The sequence below is a fragment of the Cebus imitator genome, unplaced genomic scaffold (assembly GCF_001604975.1).
Source record: "Cebus imitator isolate Cc_AM_T3 unplaced genomic scaffold, Cebus_imitator-1.0 Scaffold350, whole genome shotgun sequence".
NCBI classification, from domain to species: domain Eukaryota; kingdom Metazoa; phylum Chordata; class Mammalia; order Primates; family Cebidae; genus Cebus; species Cebus imitator.
Window position 1 is genome coordinate 2,107,396 of NW_016107665.1, and position 13,106 is coordinate 2,120,501.

Here is a 13,106-nt window from a genome sequence, read left to right on the forward strand (position 1 = left end):
AAGAGCGAAACTCCGTCTCAAAAAAAAAAAAAAAGAAAAGAAAAAAAAATCATCGAAAGTCAATACAGTTTTTTGTTTTTCATTTGAGACGGAGTTTCACTCTTGCCACCCAGGCTGGAGTGCAAAGGCGCCATCTCGGCTCACTGCAGCCTCCACCTCCCTGGTTCAAATGATTCTCTTGTCTCAGCCTCCTGAGTAGCTGGGACTATAGACGCCTGCTGCCACACCTGGCTAATTTTTGTTTTTTTTTTTAGTAGGGACAGGGTTTAACCATGTTGGCCAACCTGGTCTCTTAACTCCTGACCTCAGGTGATCTGCCCGCCTTGGCCTCCCAAACTATTGGGATTACAGGCGTGAGCCACTGCACCTGGCCTAAAAGTCAGTATAGTAACTGCTGGAGAATTATACTTTGGGAGCAGATAAAAGGAATGAATGAATCCCAAAATAATGGTAGTGTTACCAATGGAGGGTCTTCACTATGAGTCATCCAGGTTCTTGGCATTTTGAGCAAAGAATTGGACAAAACACACAAACCAAGCAATGAAAGAATGAAGCCCAAAAAAAGCACAGATTTATTGAAATGAAAGTACACTCCACAGTATGGGAGTGGGCTCGAGCAAGCAGCTTAAGAGCACTGGTTATAGAATTTTCTGGGGTTTAAATACCCTTTAGAAATTTCCCATGGGTTACTTGGCTTACACCCTATGTAAATGAAGTAGTGGCTCGTGACCAATCTGATTGGTTGCCCTCCACGTCCAATCAGAGGATGAAATGAAGTTACAAGGTTATACCCTACACAGAAACTCTGATTGGTTGTGGGAGGGGACTAATCAGAGGTACTTTACATTTTTCATCTGTGAGGCAGAAAAGGGGAAGAGGTTGCAAAAGGGAGTACCCCCTGTTCTTTTGTTACTTGGGCATGGAAGGCTGGGGCTTTTCTTTTTATTTAGTTGTAGGAAGTCAGTGTGAATTGGCCTTAGGTTCCCTGCCTCCAGACCCTATTCTCCTGCCTTGGGAGGGTGGGTATTTATCCCATATTAGAGAACTGAAAGTACAAAAAAAGAAAAAAAAAGATAAATACTGAAATTATTATTTTATTTTATTTATTTATTTATTTATTTATTTTTGAGATGGAGTCCCTTTCTGTCACCCAGGCTGGAATGCAGTGGTGCAATCTTGGCTCACTCCAACCTCCACCTCCCAGGTTCAAGCGATTCTCCTGCCTCAGCCTCCTGAGTAGCTGGGACTACAGCCACATGCCACCATGCCTGACTAATTTTTTGTATTTTTAGTAGAGACGGGGTTTCACTGTGTCAGCCAGGATGGTCTTGATCTCTTGACCTGGAGATCTGCCCACCTCGGCCTCCCAAAGTGCTGGGATTACAGCTGTGAGCCACCGTGTCCAGCCTTAAATTATGTTTTAAATGGAAGTTGTGCCGTCTTTCTTATGATGATTATGTTAAATTATTAAATTCCAAATGCAGTAGAAGAAAACGAAGAAATTTGAGAACCACAGGAATTCTGAAATAGATATCCTACCTTTGGGACTTTGAAAAACCTAAGAAATATAAATGCATTGTATGTTCAAGCATCTTTTGCTAAACTGAAATATTTCTATTTGCCTTTCAGCTAGCAATTGACTATGGGATTAAATTCTTGGAGACAAGTGCAAAATCCAGTACAAATGTAGAAGAGGTAAGAAGGAAGCGTTTGGTGACTTGTTACGGAGCAGCGCTGCTTCTTAGGGGCCTGTGTTCAAACAGCTCTCAAAGCCTTGGCATTTTCTGACCTATTGAACGCCCTTTGTTGACCCACCTCCACTCTGTACACTTTTGTGCTTCTGATTTTTATGTAGACGCTAGTTGTTGAATTTCTAGCATAAGCCTCCATCTGGGTTATATTAGATTGTGCAGTTAAGATTCACAGGATAGAAGATAGAAGTTCAGGTTTGCTTTGTTTGGGCAGCTGGAAATCCTGGACTAGAAGACCAACCAGTGTGCTGTGCTCATTCACGTCATCCCGTATGCCTGCAGCACAAGAGTTAAATCACTTTCAGGGCTGTACACTCTCAAGGGAGAGTTAAAGTGTTAAGTTTATTGGACACATTCCTTTAGTATACACATTTGAGGTAGGTTAAGCACAATAAATTGTTAACATAGTGGCATTTAGTAGAAACAAGAAAGCGTGTTTATCAGACAGTGGCTTTAATAAATTTTCACTGAGTTAGCTGTTAAGGAAAACCAAACCATCTAAAGTCTTACAAGAATAGATTTTCTTCAATACTTAATGTAGATGATCAGTTGATGGGTGCAGCAAACCCCCATGGCACATGTATACCTATGTGAGAAACCTGCATGTTCTGCACATGTATCCCAGGAGAGAGAGAGAGAGACAGAGAGAGAAGGGAGGGAGGGAAGGAAGGAAGGAGAGAAAGAAAGGAAAGAAAGAGAAAGAAAGAAAAAGAAAGAAAAGGGAGAGAAAGAGAGAGTAGAAAGGAAAGAAAGAAAAGGTTTTCTTCACCAAAAAGAACTGTTGAGAGAGAGAAGGAAAGAAAGAATAGATTTTCTTCACGAAAAGAAGAACTGTTGATACTTTCTTTTGTCTCTCTTTCTCTCTTTTTTTTTTTTTTGAGATAGACTCTCACTCTACTGGAGTGCAGTGGCATGATCTTGGTTCACTGCAACCTCCGCCTCCTGGGTTCAAGCAGTTCTCCTGCCTCAGCCTCCTGAGTAGCTGGGATTAGGAACATGCCACCATGCCTGGCTAATTTTTGTTTGTTTGTTTGTTTGTTTGTTTTGAGACAGAGTCTTGCTGTGTCGCCAGGCGCCAGGCTGGAGTGCAGTGGCGGGATCTCGGCTCACTGCAACCTCTGCCTCCCAGGTGCAAGCAATTCTCCTGCCTCAGCCTCCTGAGTAGCTGGGAATACAGGCATGTGCCACCACGGCCCGCTGATTTTTGTATTTTTAGTAGAGACGGGGTTTCACCATGTTGGCCAGGATGGTCTTGATCTCTTGACTTCATGATCCACCTGCCATGGCCTCCCAAAGTGCTGGGATTACAGGCGTGAGCCACCACATCTGGCCATTTTTGTATTTTTAATAGCAATGGATTTCACCATGTTGGCCAGGCTGGTCTCAAACTCTTGACCTCAGGTGATCCACCCGCCTCAGCCTCCCGAAGTACTGGGATACAGGCGTGACCCACCATGCCTGGCCTGATATTTTTTTTTTTTTTTTTTTTTTTTGAGATGGAGTCTTGCTCTGTTGCCAGGCTGGAGTACAGTGGCATGATCTCTGCTCACTACAACCTCCGTCTCCCAGGTTCAAGCAATTCCCCTGCCTCAGCTTCCCAAGTAGCTGAAACTACAGGCACACGCCATCACACCTGGCTAATTTTTTTTGTATTTTAGTAGAGACAAGGTTTCACCATGGCCAGGATGGTCTCGATCTCCTGACCTCGTGATCCACCCACCTCGGCCTCCCAAAGTGCTGGGATTCCAGGCGTGAGCCCCCATGCCCAGCCCGATATTGTCTTTTTTATAAAAACATTTTTTTCAAGTGATCATAAAAATAATACACTTAATTTACATGTGATATGTGTTAATACATATAATTCTCTTAATAATATTGATGGTCTCATAAACATTTAATTTCCTAGGTTACTCACTGTTCATCATAACTTAATGGTTAAAAATTGAGACCTACATGACTTTATTAGCCAGTGGATACTGATCAGAACCTTTTCCTTGTTTTAAATAACAGTTATTTGTTTAGGTTGGCCAGTGGGTGTTAGGAAACAGGAAGCCTCTACTGATTTATTTACACAAGCTTAGATAAGCAGAAAAATGCTTCCCTCTGCTTGCTACAAAAGGATTTCCCGCCATCAGAAATAGTCCAAGTTAAAAATGAGCAAAAGATCTGAATAGACATTTCTCAAAAGAAGACAAATGGCCAGCAGGTATATGAAAAAATGCCCAACATCACTAATCATCAGGGCAATGCATATCAAAACTACAGTGAGCTACCATCTTGCCCCAGTTAAAATGGCTTTTATCAAAGAGATAGGCAATAACAAATGCTAGAAAGGATGTAGAGAAAGGGAAACTCTCATATACTGTGGGGAGGAATGTAAATTAGTACAGCCACTATGGAGAACAGTCAGAAAACTAAAAATAGAACTACCATATGATCCAGCAGTCTCACTACTGGTGGGTATTTACCCAAAAGAAAGGAAATCAGTATATCAACCTAGGTGTCCATCAGTGGATGAATGGACAAAGAAAATGTGATATATATACCCAATGGAATACTATTCAGCCATAAAAAAGAATGAAATCCTATCATTTGCAGCAGTATAGATTCATACTGGGAGCTGCCTGACCTGCTTATTCTAGCCAGGCATACAGATGGCAGCAACTTTGCCAGAGCTTTTAATCAGTGTAGTTAAACTCATAGGTGACGAGTTTGACAGTGAGGCACTGACAATGAGTAATAATAGTAGTTGTCATATTTTTTTATTTGATTGGATTGGAAATAATCCTTTTTGTGAACAATGTTTGGGGATCAGGAGTGTTGGGAACAAAGAGGCTGACATAACAGTGGGTTTAGCATGGAGATAAATGAAGACTCTTTAACAGTTCTTGGCTTTGTAGAAAAATGAATTGATGATGGGTTTAAAAAATACTTGGTTTGTATCAAGAGACATTATGGATAAATTATCACCAAGATTAATCAGATTTGCCCTGCTTCTATTTGAACTGACTTCCACGGTAGGGAATTTACCTGACAGCTCCAGGAACTGTTGGGATTTTGGAGTGTTCAGACACAGAAGATTATACATATTCAGGTACAAAAGTGAGAGCAATTTGAAAGAAAAGGTCAGAAAGAAAAAGTAGAGATTTTTGTGAAGACAGATTTTAGAACTATAGGATAATACATAATTATTATTTCACTCATTATACCAGATACTCAGCATCTCCTGGATCAGCACTGTGCCCTGCTCTAGGGTCATGGGGTAGCTTAGACAGAGCTTCCGTCCTGTTTTTGGTGTACTGAGGAAGTTACTCGTGACTCAACAAGTGTGTTATTGTGATAGATATTATATCACATGAAGAAAATATTTGATGAATGAATGATAGTTTGATAACATTGGAAAATGTTTATGATACAATCTCAAAAGAGTAAACACGTGCTAACTATGATTACAATTGTTATTTTCTTAATGTAAAACTTTAAAGTGGTATATTTATACTGAAATAATAAACAATTATGTATTTCTATTTTAAAATAAGTTAGGCTGGTGGCTCACACCTGTAGTCCCAGCTACTCAGGAGACTGAGGTGGGAGGATTGCTTGAGCCCAGGAGTTCCAATCCAGCCAGGGCAACCTAGCAAGACCCCATCTATGGGGGAAAGGGAATAAATATATATAGTGAATATATAATAATTAAAATGTTTTGTTTTACCTACAGGCATTTTTTACACTTGCACGAGATATAATGACAAAACTCAACAGAAAAATGGTTTGTATCACTTATAATTTTTATTTCCATTATGCTCTTTATTTGCCATTTGATGAAAAGGATAGATCTAATTATAATATATTCACATAAAACTCAGTTTTTTCCTGACTCAAGTACTCATTTGGTTGAACTCTGATTCTTAGTTCTGTTTGTTGAGGATTCTTATTTCTGAACTGCAGCTGTTTCAGTTCTTTCATCTGGCTGTTTAAGTGATCTTTAATTGAATTTTGATCAAAGTAATGAAAATAATACTAGCATAAATTATATTTTTGCCATCAAGTTATCCAGTTCAGTTTTCATGTGACAGATATTTATATCTACATAACTATGACCTTGAAGTTGCTAAAGTTTGCTTAAATTTGAAACTGTCTCAGTGACAAATTATTAAGACAGCCTTGAAAGGTTTTTTTTGTCCTGAGTCCTTAGTATAATTGCATGCCATATACTACTCATTTTTCTTACCTCTAACAGAATTTTCTATGTCAGTATCTTAACATTGTTTCCTTCATTATCTTTGAAACGGTACACTCCATTGGAACCAGAAATAGAAGCTTCCTATCTAATATATTATTGATATAAAAGCTGCTATCATAAGGGGATTTTCCTCTTTTTTTTTTTCTTTTTTGAGACGGAGTTTCACTCATGTTACCCAGGCTGGAGTGCAATGGCGCAATCTCGGCTCACCGCAACCTCCGCCTCCTGGGTTCAGGCAATTCTCCTGCCTCAGCCTCCTGAGTAGCTGGGATTACAGGCACGCACCACCATGCCCAGCTAATTTTTTGTATTTTTAGTAGAGACGGGGTTTCACCATGTTGACCAGGATGGTCTCGATCTCTTGACCTCGTGATCCACCCGCCTCGGCCTCCCAAAGTGCTGGGATTACAGGCTTGAGCCACCGCGCCCGGCCATGATTTTCCTCTTTTTAATTCACCATTTCCAAAGAAAATGACAGCATTGATGCTTAAGTAGTTCCCTTTCTAATAAAATACTCGAGAGAATACACATTTCACCAGAATACACATTTCACATGATATGGTTAGTTATTTAAATTTTTTTTGGTAACTGAGGTCAAACCATGAAACTTTTATTTCCTTAGTAACTTTATCTTCTATTTTTCAGAATGACAGCAATTCAGCAGGAGCAGGTGGACCAGTGAAAATAACAGAAAACCGATCAAAGAAGACCAGTTTCTTTCGTTGCTCGCTACTTTGATGAACTCTTTCTGAGAGACTGCAGCACACCTAGAGGGCCCTTTCCTGCTTCTCTGAAAGCACAGGTCACCCAGCCTCAGAATCACACCTCCTGGCTGCTGCTGAGAGCACCACTGAACTTAGACCTCTCGACACAGAATGCCAAGTGGATTCCAGCCTCATAGCCTAGCAAAAGAACAGGCTCCTTTTTTCAAACATGGAAGCAATGAAGTGGAGACACATGCAGGACCTAACTCGTTTTTTCCTTGTTTTATTACCTGTTGCAGAAGCTGTTACCTTTCTTTTTTACTGTGCACATCAGTGTTAGTTATCCTTTCCCTATTTCAGCACAATCTTAGACTCATATTTGCACACTTTTGTGTCATGAAGTTCTGGGAAAATTTGTAATTTGGTGATGTTAAAAGCAGAGCATTTAGAGCAGAGGTTAATATACTAAAATTAAAGGGTATTTGCTCTGGTTCATAAGGTCAAATATTACTGCCTTGGTAGCATTTATTTAAGGGCTTTTTCTTAAATAAAAATCATTAAATGCATTTTTAAAATTTACTGAAATACCCATCTAGTCATCAAAAGCCACAATTTCTTTATTTCTTCAGATTATTAAGAGCTTTGCCTCATCCCTGACCTATTTGCCAGAGTCTGGGTAGCTGAATGAATCACTTTTTAAAATGATTACCTCTGCCTAATCTATAGAAACTGCATCAGGAAATAATCACAGTCTCATTTTTCCTTGGGGTTTGTATTTGCTATTCTTTCTCATGTTTGACTTACTGTAATCATTCAGTTACTTAAAACTGACAACATATTTGAACATTATTATCTGTTTCTATCTGTGAACTTCTTGAGCTGAAATTTTACGTGGGCTGAGAGATATACCATTTAGAGTTTTAGTTCAGCATTTAACCGTGCTTCTGTCAATATGGATATGTAATATATTTTTTCCTAGCTTCATTCCTTAGCTGACTGGTTTAGTTGTAATACCAAATTCCTACCATAATCCCTGTCTACAAAAGTTAATAAGAGTTAGGTAGATGTTAGTTTGTGTAACAAGACGTTGTAGATGTTAGTTTGTAGAAAGCTTACCTGTAGAGAGGGAGATTAACTTGTTGATACAAATTTAATAGAGCTAGCTCTTGGTAATGGTGAAAATAATGATTTTTGGTTGTTTTTATTTAGGGGGTATTTTTTGAAATAAAAGTACTTAGACCTAGTGCCGCCTCTAGGAAAAGTCTTTTCATTAGAGAAAATAGGACCAAGGTTTCAGTTTTAAAACAGCTGTTGTTGAATGTGTAGAACCCAGTTCCATCTGTTTAGTTCATTGTTATAGAACTTAGTCCAGTCATTTGGGCTAAAGCCAACCAAAAGCTTAGTTGCCTTTTTCAACAAACACTGGTACTGGTATACTTTTTGTAGATGAAACCATCGCGAGGTATTTAGTGTTAATTTACGTGCCAAATTCAGATCACTGTGTCATTGCTGTTACTCTAGCCTTCAGTGTCATAACACAGCGAGGGATGATACAGAGGGGATGAGGGAAATGAATTCTGTTCATTATTCTTCCTGGTATACCTGTTTTGCTTCACAAAGACTACTATCATGCTAGATAGGAACAGGAGATGGAAGCAGAAAGGGATTGCTTATTACCACAGAGAATTCTCTTCAAATTAAGATGTGGCATTAGAATGCTTGGACCAGTCAATCTTTCATACTTATTTGAAAATATGGAAGAATTTAGCAGCTGCAAATATTCCCAAGCTATTTTTAGTAGACATACTAACTTGTTGACAAATTTCAGCCTCTGTAATTTTTTTTTTTTTTTTGTAATTACCTATAGGCTTAAAAGTCATCCATTGCTGTTCTAGTATAATTAGTAGTTCTGTCATTGAAAGTTGATTGTAATTCTACTGTCTTAAAATTAAATACATTTTCAAAAGGAAAACATAATTTTTTAGGAACATCTTATATTTACTATTTCCTGAAAAAAATCCAAGCAGTTAAGCTTTCTGGATGGTAACAAAGTACTTTCTAAAAGACAGGTGCTATGACACCATGTATGAATGTAATTCTCTTAGTAATTTACCTCTGACTATTTGGTGTCTTAACACTTTGGTTTATATAATCTCAGGGGTTGTCTGCAAACCAAAACTGACATATTCTGTGGTTAGCTTTTGTTATTATTTTTAACATAGTGCTTTGATTTGGTTGTATTTCTTCTTCTTTTGTCTTATACTAACTAGTATAACTTTTGTCTTATAATAACTAGTCTCCATGAACTTCACTTGAAAGAGCCTGTAAAAGTTAGAAGAGTCTAAAAGTGCTCTTTGAAGTAGCAGCAAATTGGGAGTATATGCTCTGTTATATAGAAATAAATTGTCCTTGCTATTTTCTTACATTTAGCTTTGCTAAATTGTATATACATTGAGCTAAGACCTTAGGAAATTCACTTTCTGCATGGTAAAATGACCCAATAAATATTCCACTTTGCTTAATAATGTACATACAGTGCATTATTTTTTCTATTTGTAGATGAATTTAATGACAGATAATTGTCTGTTCCCTGCTGAAACTGAAGAAATCTAGTTTTTTGTGAACATTTTTGTGGTCTTATGGATAAGGTACATGAAGATTTTTGCAGCAGTGTTAGTGGTTCAGTAGCTGCACTTTATTATCAGTGTATTGATTTTTGACAATGGTTGGACTAGACCTTTCGAATAGAGTCTGAGGGTGTCAGACAGTGAAAATGTGCTGTAACTAAGTAGCATGTAAATCAGTTGATTGTAAAATGTTTCACTGGGAACTTATTTTAGCTATATTTTACTTCAGACAGATTATGATAAAATAATCTTACCTGTGCATCAGTTAGTAGGTGCTGCAGGGTTTCTTACTATTTACATAAACATTTTGTGCAGTCTTTGTTATAAATTTTCAGAAGACTACTCTTTACTTTGAAGGACTATTTTTTAATTATACCTCATTTAGCTAATTAGTATTCTAATACCTGGTAGAAAAACAGTGAGCCAGCCTTTAAGCATCTAACAAAATTTAGATTCTGTTTTGTTTTGAACTGAAGACATCATTGAGAAAAGTAGGAATTACTAGTTTAGAATAGAGCATACATGTCATATCCAGTAGCTTAAAAAAAGTATTATCTCCCTGTCTCCGTTAATTTAGCTGTGCAATAGAGATGCGTTTTTGCAGAAGTTTCTAAGTAAGAGATTATAACTCCATTACACAGGTTCCGAATGCTGAGAGTCTATATTAAGGCTTATAAAGTTTTCCCTGTGATCAGTAAGTGATACATTTAAGCAGACATTCTTTTCAAGTTCGTGACTTAGATTCCTTTACAAATTTAGTTCTCAATCTTTAAAGATGAGCTTCTAAGCTTAAAATTTTAAAACCACATTTCATTATGTTGGTTTACTTACTGTAAATTTTAAGCACTCATTTCTGCAATCACGTTTCTTCAATTTTTTTTTTTTTTTTTTAACAGAAAAGACATTTCTTTTCCCCTGTTACATCCAAAGGGAGTGCAGGGGTAGGCAGAAAGGAATGTCTAAAAATGAAATCCCTTGATATAGAGGGACCTAGACGGACAGGATATGCTAAAAGAATTTCAAATTCTAGCACAATTTTAGAGTAGAACCAGTCTTTTTTTTTTTTTAGACTAATAAAATTAATGGCTGTCATGTTCACTATGAAAAAATCTAAATGACTGAAATGTTGAGAAATAAAGATTAGCAAACAATTATTTTAGGGATATTTTCAAATTATACTTCATTTCTTGAAATGCGTGTGCCATATGCAATTGCATTTCTTGTGCCAAGAAACTAATAGAACTTATTTCACTTTCTTACCTTTTTAACAAATGTGAATTTCGTAGTTCATTTCTGTGGCCTTACTGATGGGTTTTATTTTGTTTGCAGCTGACACTGCAGTTCCTCTCATGCAAAATACTATAAACTGATGAAAATCATGCCCCTAATGGAAGCTCTCTAGTTTTTACATATAATTATCCTACTGTACATGTTTAAACATATTTTTTTTTTGCTCCAATGGCTTAATGTGAAAAGCTCTTGCAGATAAGTGGACCTGTCACGTGGTTAATCTTGTTTAAGCCAATTCATTAACTGTGTACTGATACTGATGCTATGTTTTTTTTTAAATGGATTTCATTCCAGGTGAACTTTTTTTTTATAATAATGTTCGTCTAAAATAAAAACTACATAATGAAAATGAAAATACTCATGACTCTGAAATGGACTGCACATTTTAAAAATGTTTCTGCAAATCTGGGCCAGGTGTGGTGGCTCACGCCTGTGGTCCTGGCACTTTGGGAGGCTGGGGCGGGTTTATCACTTGAGGTTGAGAGTTAGAAACCAGCCTGGCCAGCACGGTGAGACTCCCATCTCTACAACAAAATTACAAAATACAAAAATTAGCCCAGCGTGGCGGTGCACGCCTGTGGTCCCAGCTGCTCAGAAGGCTGAGGCTGGAGAATCTCTTGGACTCAGGAGATGGAGGTTGCCATGAGCCGGGATTGGGCCACTGCACCCCAGCCTGGGAGATGGAGTGAGACCCTGTCTCAGAAAAATAAATAAAATGAAATAAAAAGTTTCTGCAAATTTGATAGGTATATGATTCAAACCGTGGCAGACTTGAGATATTTTAGCAAATGTTATATCTGACCCAGGGTTGTTTAAAGACCTAGAAAAATAGGTCAGGCACGGTGCCTCATGCCTGTAATCCCAGCACTTTGGGAGGACAAGGTGGGCAGATGATCTGAGGTCAGGAGTTTGAGACCGGCCTGACCAACATGGAGAAACCCCGTCTCTACTAAAATACAAAATGAGCCGGGCATGGTGGTGCATGCCTGTAATCCCAGCTACTTGGGATGCTGAAGCAAGAGAATGGCTTGAACCCAGGACGCAGAGGTTGCAGTGAGCCAAGGTCGTACCATTGCACTCCAGCCTGAGCAACAAGAGTGAAACTCTGTCTCAAAAGAAAAAAAAAAAAGACCTAGAAAAATAGCCAGCTCTCCTGTTAATCATACTTAGCTCAGCATACATTGAGGTTATTCTGTTGTGGAACCTGTAGCTTTAAATTGGTCACCCTTCCCTTCTTAGTCTTTGAAAATCTAGTTTCTGTTTCTGCTGTTTTGTTTTCACTTTAAAATAATGCAGTTTCGTGTGTGTGTGTGTGTGTGTGTGTGTGTGTGAGAGAGAGAGAGAGAGAGAGAGAGAGAGAGAGAGAGAGAGAGAAGGGCTTTAGATGGAGCTCTTCTCTATCACCCAGGCAATGGCCCAATCTCAGCTTATTGCAACCTCCACCTCCCAGGTTCAAGCGATTTTCCTGCCTCAGCCTCCTGAGTAGCTGGGATTACAGGCACACACCACCGTGACCAGCTAATTTTGTATTTTTAGTAAGAGATGGGGTTTTGCCACGTTGGCTAGGCTGGTCTTGAACTCCTGACCTCAGATGATCCACCTGCCTCAGCCTCCCAAACTGCTGGTGGGACTACAGGCATTACCCAACCCAACTAATTTTTTTTTTTTTTCGGTAGAGACAGGGTTTCACTATGTTGCCCAGGCTGATCTCGAACTCCTAGGCTCAAGTGATCCTCTCCAGCTCAGACTGAAAGGACTGAATTTGATGGCACCAGCACTGTTGACACTCTCCCACTTTGTTTGCATATGTTCCCACTCTCAGTCTTTCCCATTTATCCCACAGCCATTTCAAACCTTCCTGATTCTTCTCAAGCTTTCTACTTCTTCCCCGTCCCTCTTCATGGACATATCTTTCACCTCCCTCCTTCCAGAGAAAAGCATCAGTCACAAAACAGTTTATCCTCCTCTTCCTCCCTAATCTACAATCCACGTTCATCCTCACCTCTTTCCTCTTGGTCCCAGAGGCATTCTTTTTTTTTTTTTTTTTTTTTTTTTTTTTTTTTTTTTTTTTTTTTTTTTTTTTTTTTTTTTNTTTTTTGAGACAGAGTCTCCCTTTGTCACCCAGGCTGGAGTGCAGTGGCACAATCTCAGCTCACTGCAAACTCCACCTCCCAGGTTCAAACAATTCTTCTGCCTCAGACTCCCAGGTAGCTGGGATTACAGGCGCATACCACCACGCCTGGCTAATTTTTGTATATATTTAGTAGAGATGGGGTTTCACCATGTTGGCCAGGCTGGTCTTGAGCTCCTGACTTCAGGTGATCCACCTGCCTCGGCCTCCCAAAGTGCTGGGATTACAGGCACGAGCCAATACACCCAGCCCCTAGCTAACTTCTTTGCAGCATTTCATGGGTATATTTCTCTCTCCCCCACTCAAGAAATGTTCTTTCCTTGGCTTCTGTGACAGTATTCTCTTGATTCCCACTTGTGC

The 13,106-nt window shown here is 38.9% G+C and overlaps 1 protein-coding gene across 1 annotated transcript in view; it reads left to right on the top strand.

Annotated features, from left to right (window-relative positions):
• The window catches only part of RAB8B (RAB8B, member RAS oncogene family), an 81,275-nt gene extending 70,305 nt beyond the window's left edge, over positions 1-10,970 (top strand). Inside the window, exons 6-8 of the mRNA XM_017506212.2 lie at positions 1,630-1,695; positions 5,470-5,520; positions 6,640-10,970. Coding sequence (XP_017361701.2) covers positions 1,630-1,695; positions 5,470-5,520; positions 6,640-6,732 — 210 coding nt within the window. The 3' untranslated portion in view covers positions 6,733-10,970. The remainder of the gene's footprint in view (positions 1-1,629; positions 1,696-5,469; positions 5,521-6,639) is intronic.
• Positions 10,971-13,106: the final 2,136 nt, after the last annotated feature.